General features: G+C 40.0%; 1 protein-coding gene across 1 annotated transcript in view; it reads right to left on the reverse strand.

Moving 5' to 3' along the window:
- Positions 1 to 9,149, reverse strand: part of EFHB (EF-hand domain family member B) — a 52,879-nt gene extending 43,730 nt beyond the window's left edge. The window contains exon 1 of the mRNA XM_039219713.1: positions 8,203 to 9,149. Within this exon, the coding sequence (XP_039075644.1) occupies positions 8,203 to 9,102 (900 nt within the window). The 5' untranslated portion in view covers positions 9,103 to 9,149. The remainder of the gene's footprint in view (positions 1 to 8,202) is intronic.
- Positions 9,150 to 12,215: the final 3,066 nt, after the last annotated feature.

Raw genomic sequence — 12,215 nt, forward strand, 5'->3', positions numbered from 1 at the left:
CTCTTGATTTTGGCTCAAGTCATTATCTCACGGTTTGTGAGCTCTAGCCCTGTACTGGAATTCTCTCTCTCTGCTGCTCTCTCTCTGTCTCAAAATAAATAAACTTAAGAAAAATAATAACAAAGAGTTAAAGAAACATGGATCCCTTCCCATTCGGGTCCTTACTTTTAAAAAAAGATCATTTTTAGCTGCTGAAGACCCACTGACCTATAATCATCATGCCACTTTCTTGCCTCCAAACTCAATGTGGGCTATTACAATAGTCTCATCTCTCCCACTGGGCCTTGGTCAAGGTCACTCTGTTTTATCCATAGATATCCTTAATTCTGAATATCTCAGAGAATAGGAGTGATAACACCAATTTCTTTCTGCCCAGAACCCATTATGCAAATGAAACCACTCAGTTCTCAGAATTCTGCAGAGATTGGTTCTTTGCAAATTCTGACAAAATGAATCTTCTCCCCAAATAGCTATCAGCTGCTCTTATGAATGAAAAAAATAAATAAGGCATCCCAATTACATGACATTTACCATATTATAAAATTATTTGTCTATTGGTCTCAGATCTATAGACTCTAAGCTCCTTGAAAGCAGGCATCCTTATAGCACCAATGCCTAACATACTGTCTAATCATTGTAGATACTTTTTTTAATTTATTTTTTTTTATTTTTACAGAGAGAGAGAGAGCATGCATGTGTAAGCAGGGTAGGGGGCAGAGAAAGAGAGAATCTTAAGCAGGCTCCATGCTCAGAGCTGACACAAGGCTCAATCCCATGACCTTGGGATCATAATCTGAGTGGAAATCGAGAGTCAAACACAACCAACTGTGCCACCCAGGTGCCCCTAGTCATTACAGACACTATAATTTTTTTAACCTTTATTTGAATCTGTACTTCCTTCTTCTTCTTTGTACATCAGGGGCTCAATACCATGTATTTTGAAAGGCTCAGTTGTTTTGTCTAATAACCCAGTGTTTCTGTCATAGTCAGTGCATTAATGGGGATCAAGGGACAGTCTCAGGATGTCTTGGAGAAATTACCATTATAGGGATTTTGATCTCTACCAGAGAGCTTTCTAAGAGCCAAGAGACCCTTTATGAGCTATCCAGAGAAGAACTCTTTTTACCAGAATCTTTTTAATTCTTGAAGGACACTCTAAAACTCCCTCTTTGTAGGTCACCATTTCCTGGAAACTTTTCCTGAATACAGGTCCTTGCTGCTACACTAATGCCTTTTACTAGAAGGACTAGAAGGCCTGATGGGATCTCATAAATCCATCAGAGCAGACCTTCACATAAAGCTCAACACCAACTTTGGGCAGCAACTTCAAGGACAACAGGATGAGTGTCCTTACCTTGAGATGTATCTTCTACTCCCCTTCCCCCAACACTGGAGAAGGCCCTGATTGAGATGAGCTCCCCAATTCCCTGAATGTACCCTGATGCAATGCAATTGTTCTCAAGGATTGATTTTAGCAGGCTCTTCACAACAGGGATTTCCATCAGAATTCACCTCACAGGTGAATTTTGACTCAACCAAATGCAACTTCCTTCCTCCTATAAGACTGAATGAACTCAGGGGCTTCAAACAGGTTACCATTCTATCCCTTGGTGAAAATGTTGACAGATCTCCCGTCCTTCCTCTTTTAGCTATGTAATTTCTACCAAGCCTACCAAGAAACAGGTAATACACATAAAGGACAAACTGATACAAGCATAAAGAATGGAAATATGGAAGGAATTCTTTTTAAACCAGCATTCTCTCATACCAAACTCAGAGAAAAATGGCACAAAAACTACTGTCTGATCTTATATGGGATCATAGATGTAAATATGCTAGTAAAATACGAGCATAAATCCAGGAATATGTTATAATTATATGACAACCAGGTAGGGTTTAGCTCAAAATATGAAGTTAGTTAGCTATTAGAAAATTAATGATATTAATTTGGAAAATATATATTTCAACAAATGTGGAGGAAAACTCAAGGTTCAAACTCTATTCCTGATTTTTAAACATTTTTAGCAACCTGGGAATGAATGTAGGTGTCCTTAATTTGATATATCAGAAATCTCCAGCAAAACTAATACTTGACAGTGAAACAGGAATTCTTCCCATTAAAGTCTGAAAAGAGACCTACTTTCAATATTGTATTATTGACCATAAGCAATGCAAAGAGAGAGAATATAAAGATAGGAGGTATATACACTGAAAAAGGAAAGGCAAAGTATCAATATGATTGCCTACTTAGAAAATCCAGAAGAAATAATTGTTAGCTAGGATGCAATGGGATGCAACAGAAGAGGGGAAGGGACAAAAGCAGAGAAGAAATGTATTTTGCCTCACAGACCCAACAGTTCCAGCCAAGGAGATGCCCAATTAGGTGTTTCACCCAACAGCCCCTTGATGGGTGTGTCTCACCTGGTGACCCTTTACTTGAGCCAGTTTGAGCTGAATCAACATTGAGGGCCTACAGAAGAGCCCCCCTGAGTTGTCCTGAAGTTACCTTTAGCTCATTATAGGACTAAGCTCTCCCTCTATGAGCAGAGCTTTCCATCATTTTTTGAACAAGCAACGTATGTACTAGCATGTTGACATGCTAGGCATGCACAATGGAACCAAAAGTGCAAATGCAAGCTCCTGGCCCCCTCTTCCAAAACACTGAATAAAAGCTGCCTAAACTAGCCCCACAGGGAGGCAGTGCTTTGAAAGCTATCTTTGTCTGCTTACTTGTAACAATAAAAAGCTCTTTACTTTCAACAGTTCCTTGGGTTGTGCTCACCTTGATGTACCCCAAGTGGCAAACCTACATAATGATAAGCAATTAAGATAATAGGAGCTCACCAAGAGGACCAGATAGAAGAATAAGAAAAACAATGAAACAGGGGTGTTGGGGTGGCTTAGTCAGTTGATGCCTGATTCTTGATTTTGTCTCAGGTCACGATCCCAAAGTCATGGGATCAAGCCCCCACATCAGGCTCCACATTGAGCATGGACACTGCTTACAATTCTCTTTCTCTCTCCCTCTGTCCCTCTCCCTCATGTGCACGCTCGCTCTCTCAATTTAAAAAAAAAAGAAAGAAAGAAAGAAAGAAAAACAATGAAAACAAACATATGCAACAATTTTCAGTCTCATCATATATCCAATAAATGTGAATAAAACAATGTGTTACAAACCATTATTAATTTTTTTTAAATTTTTTTTTAATGTTTTATTTATTTCTAGGCGAGAGAGAGAGAGACAGCGTGAGCAGGGAAGGGTCAGAGAGAGAGGGAGACACAGACTCTGAAACAGGCTCCAGGCCCTGAGCTGGCAGTCAGCACAGAGCCCGACACGGGGCTCGAACCCACGAACCATGAGATCATGAACTAAGCGAAAGTCAGACGCTTAACCGACTAAGCCACCCAGGCGCCTCACCATTATTAATTTTTAAAATTCAGTGGTACAATCTTTTAGGAAGGGATCTGGCAACAGTAACTACAAAAAGATCCATTCTTTGGCTTCTGCTATATCTCTATCCTAAGGAAAATATTCCAAGATATATAAAGATGTTCACAGACTACTTTCATAGAAAAATCTGGAAAAAAAAAATCTAATGTCCAACAAGAGAGAGAATTAATTAGCTAAAAAATCATATATTGGCTTAAAGAAATCTTGTTTTTTAAAAATATTGTATTTATTTATTTTGAAGGTGGGGTGGCAGAGAGGGGCAGAGAGAAAGGGAGAGAGAGAATCCCAAGCAGGCTCCCCATTCAGCGCAGAGCCCAACATGGGGCTCAATCTCATGACAATGCGATCATGAGCCAAAATCAAGAGTCAGATGCTTAATCGACTGAGCCACTCAGGTATGCCAATATTGATTTTTTTCATCATTAAAAGATCTTTTAAGGCCTCTGTAATAACACTTATCAAATGTTATCAACTCTTATCAAACTGTAATAAATCTTATCAAATGATACTTAGTGAAAAATCAAGAAAACCTATGTTTAGTATAATTACTACATAAAAATGCATTTGGAGAAAAATGTCACAAGAAATGTGGTATAGTCAAGAATACAAACTCTTGAGTCTGAAGTTGTGACTTCAAATCCTGGGGCTAACACCTTCTAGTAATATCACTTTGACCAAACTACCTAATTTGCCTCAGTTTCTCACCTTTAAATGGATTTAGTAATAGCAGCTGTCCATTTTTACAAAGAAGACATCCAGATGGCTAAAAGACATATGAAAAGATGCTCAACATCAGAGAAATACAAACCAAAACCACAATGAGATACCCTTCACATCTGTCAGAATAGCTAAAATTAACTAGGAAACAAGAGATGTTGGCGGACATGTGGAACGAGAGGAACACTTTTGCAATGTTGGTGGGAATTCAAACTGGTGCATCCACTCTGGAAAAGTGTGGAGGTTCCTCAAAAAATTAAAAATAGAACTACCCCAGGGACACCTGGGTGGCTCAGCTGGTTAAGTGGCCAATTTTGGTTCAGGTCACGATCTTGCAGTTCACCAATTCAAGCCCTACATCAGGCTCCGGGCTGAGAATTCAGAGCCTGGAGCCTGCTTCAGATTCCGTGTCTCCCTCTCTCTTTGCCTGTCTCCTGTCTCTCAAAAGAATAAATAAACAATAAAAAAAAAAAAAAACTACTCTATAACCCAGCAATTCCACTACTAGGTATTTATCCAAAGGATATAAAATGCTGCTTCCGAGGGACACATGCACCCCAGTGTTTATAGCAATACTATCAACAATAGCCAAAGTATGGAAAGAGCTCAAATGTCCATCAACTGATGAATGGATAAAGAAGATATGGTGTGGAATACTACTTGGCAATCAAAAAGAATGAAATCTTGCCATTTGCAACAATGCGGATAGAATTAGACTGTATTATGCTAAGCGAAATAAGTCAGTCAGAGAAAGACAAATCTCATGATTTCCCTCATATGTGGAATTTAAGAAATAAAATAGATGAACATAGGGGAAGAGAAAGAAAAATGAGATAAAAACAGAGGGAGGCAAACCTTAAGAGACTCTTAAATACAGAAAGCAAACTGAGAGATGCTGGAGGGAAGGTTAGTGGGGAGATGGGCTAAATGGGTTATGGGCATTAAGGAAGGCACTTGTTGGGATGAGCACTGGGTGTTATATCTAAGTGAGGAATCACTGGGTTCTACTCCTGAAACCAATACTACAATGTATGTTAACTAATTTGAATTTAAATAAATTAATTTAAAAAAATAGCTGTCTCATAGGATTATTATGACAGCAAATGAGCTAATATCTGCAGAGTTCCATGAGTTGTGATGTTTATATGGTAAGCCGCTAATAAACATTGATGTGAATGCAGCAGAGTGCTAGTAGGCATTGTATTAGCGTGATAAGATTCTGAGTTGTTTTCATTTCCATTTTCTATATTTTCTATATTATTACTTTTGTTTTACAGTAAAAATGCATATTTTAATACTAAAAATACCACTTCTAGTCCATGCTAATCTCTTCTATCGCCTATATTCTAATTCCACTCCCTCCTATTTATCTAGGATCTGGTTTCACCCATTATCTCTCTTCTTTTATCTCAAACTCCTCTACTGATTCACTTAATAAATAAATAGATTCCTAAGTATAATCTTTCTTCTCTTCACTGTCACACTTCTTAAGGAAAAAAAATTCACAACAACTTTCTTCAATTTGAATTTCTTCCCCCATTCGCTCTTCAGTATATTGGAATCTGAATTCTCTTTCCATTATGCCATTCTAACAATGTTGCTAATGTCCTTAATTAATCTGTATCCTATTTACTCTATCATAGGTGTTTTGACACTTCTAGTCACTTTCTCCTTGAAACTCTTCACTGTCCTATCACACTTAGAAAGGAGGATGTGAGAGGAAGAGGAAGCACAGGTTTTAGAATTGCCTCTGTTGGAAACCAAAAGCTGGTGGCCTGTATATGAGATGAGGTCTGAAGCCATAGACTGTAGAACCAATCCAGAAAGGAGAAGCAGGTGTGGTCAAGTGAAAGCACTTGGCTGGGGAAATCCAATAAGGGAACCAGAAAGCAAAGTGGGTCAAAGACAAAAGAAGACCTTGAATCCCAAGGGGAACAAAAAAAAGTCTGCAGTTGCAGAAAAAATTCTGCAGAATCCCCGTGACCACTTCAGCAGAATTGTATTGTCAAATCTCAGTGTGTGGAGTCTTTTATTCTCAGAATATCTTAAGGATGTTTCTTTTATGTAACTCAATACCACCCTCTCAGACTCACCTTCCTTCTCTAACTGTTCATTCTCCCATTTATTAATCCAGCCTTCCTTCCATTTGTCATATATTTACCAAATGACCACTATATACCAGGCATTGTGATATGTCATGAAGCTGCACAATAAATAAGGTAAAGTCCTTTTCAAAGGCTCACCCAGGGGCACCTGGGTGGCTTAGTCGGTTAAGCGTCTGACTTTCACTTAGGTCATGATCTCGCGGTTCGTGGGTTCGAGCCCGTCGGGCTCTGTGCTGACTGCCAGCTCAGAGCCTGGAGCCTGTTTCAGAGTCTGTGACTCCCTCTCTCTCTGACCCTCCCCTGCTCACGCTGTCTCTCTCTCTCTCTCTCCTAGAAATAAAAAAAAAAAAGCTCACCCAATTCACATTTCTTTCTCTGACCACCACATAAATGTGTTTCTCAAGGTTCTTGCCTAGACACTTCTAAGCTACTCATGGCTCCAACTGTCTCACATTACCAATGGTCTCCTTGGCTTCTTCATCAGATATCTCGTAGATATTTCAAACTCAGGATGGCCAACACCAGATACTCATTTGCCACCAAACCAGAAGAGATCATTATCAACCTAGAAAGTTTTAAGTCATGCAGCAACTTTCCTGTCTTTCACCACCCAGATGAACAAATGGAAGGCAATTTTTAACAATATCATCTCCTAAAAAGCTTCCAAAATTACACTCTCCTTTCTATTCTAACTCTGCATTAATTTCGGTCCATAATTATTTTGATAAAGCCTTCTAACTTTTTCCTGTCATCCAATATCTCCCCTTTCCAGTCCATCATTATTATTGATGTTAGAATTATCATTCCAAAAGACAAATTTTGTCCACCATTGTTTTCTATCCATATGTTATACCCCTGCATCCTGGACATTTAGATTTTGTCCACATATTTCTTTTTTGTTTGTTTGTTTATTTGTTTGTTTTTGAGAGAGAGAGAGACAGAGCATGAGCAGGGGAGGGGCAGAGAGAGAGGGAGACACGGAATCAGAAGCAGGCTCCAGGCTCTGAGCTGTCAGCACAGAGCCTGATGTGGGGCTCCAACTCATGAGCCACGAGATCATGACCTCAGTTGATGTCAGATGTTTAAGTGACTAAGCCACACAGGCACCCCTGTTCACATAATTCTTTTTCATCTGTATCTCTCAACATCATGCTGGATAAAAAGAATTGCTTATATTTCCCAAACACAAGAAACGTTGCTCATGCTTTATACCTTTCTTTGCCAAAAATGTTCCAACCTTGTTTTCCATCTGAGATTTCTAAATTTGCTCAAATATTACTTCCTAGGCAAAGCATTTCCCATCTCCTTCAAAGAGAGCTGTCCAATCTTTCCACTGAGCTCTGTGCTTACAGTATATTTCTGTGAAGGAAAAGTCACATTTGTTTTTCATTCATTTGGACATCTATACAATACTTGTTATGTGTCTCCAACATTGAAATGGATGTCTAAACCTAGATTGTAGAGATCATGTATTTTTCATTTTATATTGTTCTGCATCCAGCAAAATGGCCACCACAAGTCTTTGCTGAAAGAATGAATAACTCACAGAATAAGTAATGAATAAGAGAAATATTTTTTTGTTTCCCTTCATTACATGACTATGAGGATATAACATGTATCTCAGTAAAAGGGTTTAGAAAATGCAGATTGAGAAATAAAATGAAAGTCAGAGGAGAAAGGCAGGAGAAATCCAGAGGAACCACTGGTATGCACAGAAAACAAAGCTGACATCCAGGAAGAGAGGCAGAGCGTGAGAGGAGATCAGACAAAGTAAAAGCTGGAAAGAATCCAACAGACAAGGTATACAAGAATCCTAATGAAATCTTTGCAGTTTGACTCCACGAACACAAACAAGTCTCATCAGTTCGTCATCTTGATAAAGGCATGGCTTTCCACAGTTCCTAGGAAAAGAACTAGGAAAAAACTTACACTTGGCCAGCAAGGCATCCGATCAAAAAATTTCCCAGAGTATATAGGTCTGATGTGATCTGGAGGTTCTACTACAGGTTCATGGTTTTCAGTCTCCTTTCTCTCTTCAGATTGTTGGGCAAACGCGCATTCAGAAGGTTCTATCACCAAGCCCATTTGGGGGCCTGTTTCATCTGGCTCTTCCAGACCGGTGTCCACCTCTGCAGGAGGCTTTATCTCTGCACTCGGCTTCATTACCACACAGGTCTCTCTTCCCAGTTCCTGTCTAGGTTCCATATCCAAAGCAGGCTGTTTCCCTGCTGAAGCCCCTAACCATTTAGCGGAACCAGCCCTGCTCCCTAGAGCCTGTGGACTTTTGCACACCATGCCTAAGGAAGGCTGTATTACCCTTCCAGAACACCCTGCCAGAAGACACTCATTTTCTAAACCCACTCTTCCTGGCACCATACCTAGAGGAGGTTTCCTTTCCTGTGAGGCTGAGACCCCGTAGACTCCTAAATTGCCGCTCTCCATGAGGGTCCTAGAAATATTCTGTCTTTTTAATTTCATTTCAAGCTCCTTGCTCAGTGGAGATTTTGTTTCTGGTGATGCCATCCTCTCAAATCCATTACTAACCAAGAGGTCCTCCCTACATGAGGAATCTTCTTTTCTTAATCCCACTCTGAACCCTAACTCTGTAGGAGATTTTGTTCCCATGACGCCCCCCCTCTCTCCTAAATCATCCTTTCTTTCATGAGTGAGCCCAACCTCCATGCTCTGGGGAAATTTCCTCTCAGACACCCTCATTCCTCCAACAGCACTCATCTCAAAGGGGAAGTCTGTACCTGGCTCAAGGGAAGTTCCTAATCCCTTAGGGTGCCCCAAACCTGTGGGGGACCCCATTCTCACGAAAGAACACATCTCCACTCAGATTCCCTGCCCGCAGCTTCCTGCTACGAATTAACACCTAGCGGAGTTGATGGATGAAAAGACGACGAAGGTCTGTTTACCCGGTTACCTAGGAAACAGGGGCGTGGCTTAACGCCCAATTGTTTCTCTCGGCAGGATTCCCCCACTGCCCCCCCATTTCTCCCCTACTTTCTCCTTTGTCAGTTCTGTCAGTTTCTCTCCCTCTCCTTTCTCTCCCCCTTGTTCTTTCTCTCCTTCTCTCCCTCTCTTTTCTTTTTTCCACCTTCTTGACTAAATCTGGAGGGCAAGAAAACATGGAGGATGTGGTCTTGGGCACTGGAGAAAATGCTTACCAACTTCTCTTTGGTTTCTCAAGCAAAGCAATCCCCTCAGGATGGATTCAACTGTGGGCTTCCTCCTACTGGTCATTGGCCTACTAATTTTACTGGCAATCAGGATAAAAGTAACCACTATTCTGGCTGTGACCATTAATTTTAGGTCCTTTCCTTGTGCATGAACATGCATACTGCATGTAGTTCTTTTAGACTAAAGAGCTACTTGAAATTCTGTGATGTTATTTGGTACTTGTGTTACAGGAACTACATAAAGTCTTGGAGAACATTTACACTCTAATTAGGCTTTAAATAGTATTTAAATATATTAAGAGTTTGAGGAGTGTTACACAATCGTGCATATCAACTTCTTAAAACATTGTGCAAACTCAAATTCTGGATGTTAAACCATGAGACTAATTGACATTACGACTGTCAGGTTTTAATGAAAGTGTATTTGGTGAACATTTGAGCAAGGTTCAACTTGCAACCAGACTTGCAACTGATGCAAGTCAGGTTGAGCATCTGACTTGGGCTCAGGTCATGATCACACAGTTCGTGGGTTCGAGCCCCATGTGGGGCTCTGTGCTGACAGCTAGCTCAGAGCCTGGAACCTGCTTTGGATTCTGTATCTCCCTCTCTCTCTGACCCTCCCCTGCTCACAGTCTCTCTCTCTCTCAGAAATAAATAAAACATTAAAAATTAAAAAAAAAACATTACGACTAAACTATAAAATATTGTGGAATGTTTTCATGAAGGAGGTGAATTAAAAGACAAAATTGTTAGAAGAAAATAAATGAGGAAGCGATATCCTAGAACAATGAAATGGGGAGTTCCTAACAATTTATAAATTTCAGCATCCATGTGTTGTTTGTGAAGTCTTCTCAAGTCAAACGTTCACCACTCAAAATGCAATTAGGCTCACAAATATTTTTCAGGTCACTGTTATATTAAAGATCCTTTGTGAGGACTGAAATGATGAATAAGTTATGGTCTTGGTCCTTTAGAACTTTAAAATCCTAATGACATTTTAGCTTCCCTAATGGGAATGAAAACCTTAGGAGAAAAATGTAGGCACTATAAAATAAGGCAGACAGGTACTAGAACCACTACAGCAAGTAAAACAAAGTAGTGTGAAACTACAGGAAAAAAATAAACTAAATCCAGTAGAAATACCATTAACCCTTGAACAACACAGATTTGAACTGTTTGAATTCATTTATATGCGGATGTTTTCAATAAATATATCAGAAATTTTTTTGGAGATTTGCAAAATTTTGAAAAAACTTGCAAATGGCATAGCTAGAAATACCAGAAAAATTAAAAGTTAGGTATTATTGTAAGAATGCAGTATCTAATACATTTAACACACAAAATATGTTATTGGTAAGGTTTCTGGTCAACGCTGGGCTATTAGTACTTAAGTTTTGGGGTTGCCAAACATTACATGCAGACTTCCAATTGTGGGGGGAGTCAGTGCCCCTACCCCGGAATGGTTCCAGGGTCAACTGTATCCTCAGTTGATGCTTCAGTTTGGCATCCTGACCAAAGTGAAACCCGCAGTGATGGGCGGTAATAGTGATCTGGGACAGACAGAACAAAGTCATCAAGTATGTCAAGATAAGAACACACGGACAACATTCTGGGAACACAGAGTAGACCAGTGTGATTAGGATACAAAGCAAGTGTTTGGGGAGACAGAGGCCACAAAAACAGAAGGAAAGGCATGTGGGAGGGGACTAGAGAAGTTTAGACCGTTTTGCAAATGAGCTATCCTTGAGCACTGGCTGAAGTGTACAAAATGACGGAAAAGACAGGTGTGTGCATTAATTCGTGTTCATATTAATACTACCAAGGCCCGGGTATTAGGATTAGGTCACAGATTTGGGGAGTAGAGAATTTTTGGTATTAGAATAGACAATGGTTTATGAGGGAAACCAGCAAGAGTGAAGGTGATTTTGGCCTTCACCTCCAGGTGACTGGGAGGCTGTTAATACCAGTCAACAAAGCAGAAGCAGGTTTGGGGTGGAATAGGTTTCGTTTGGAACATACTATTGACATGCCAAAACTGATGTGACATACCCTATTTCCTGATTCTTCCTTGGATTGTCCAAGAGGTATTAACGTGACTAACATATGGGAACAACCTCTTGGGATAAAGTGCCACAGATAGCATTTAGGTATGACTCATTATGCTCTTCTTCTTAGTAACTGGGGAGTTGATCTAGAAGACTGGCTGTTCCCGGGTTCAAATCATCTTCATTGCATAACGCCGACTGAGAACCCTTAGAATACCTTACCCCCAGTACACATCCTAGACAATCAATATTGATGCTCTCTCTCAAAATGAGGCTAGAAATGGTAAACTGCAAACTGAAAAGTAGTCTTTATCCTGAGGGAAAATCCACTTAACATTCTACCAAATTACAAAATGAATTTTGTTTTGTTTCCTTTCAGATACCTGGCCAGAAACTACTGTATGAACTCTAACCAAAGCAAGGTGTGTATGTAGGTCTGCAGTGGATGGTAATCAAAGTCTCAAGTCGTCTTTTTTTTTTTTTTTTTTAATTTATTTCTAGGAGAGAGAGAGAGTGAGAGAGACAGTTTTTTTTTTTTTTTTTTTAATTTATTTCTAGGAGAGAGAGAGAGTGAGAGAGACAGCATGAGCAGGGGAGGATCAGAGAGAGAGGGAGATACAGACTCTGAAACAGGCTCCAGGCTCAGAGCTGGCAGTCAGCACAAAGCCCGACGCGGGGCTCGAACCCACAAACCGCGAGATCATGACCTAAGCGA

This window comes from Hyaena hyaena, unplaced genomic scaffold, assembly GCF_003009895.1.
Source record: "Hyaena hyaena isolate Hyena2069 unplaced genomic scaffold, ASM300989v1 scaffold_839, whole genome shotgun sequence".
Lineage (NCBI taxonomy): Eukaryota > Metazoa > Chordata > Mammalia > Carnivora > Hyaenidae > Hyaena > Hyaena hyaena.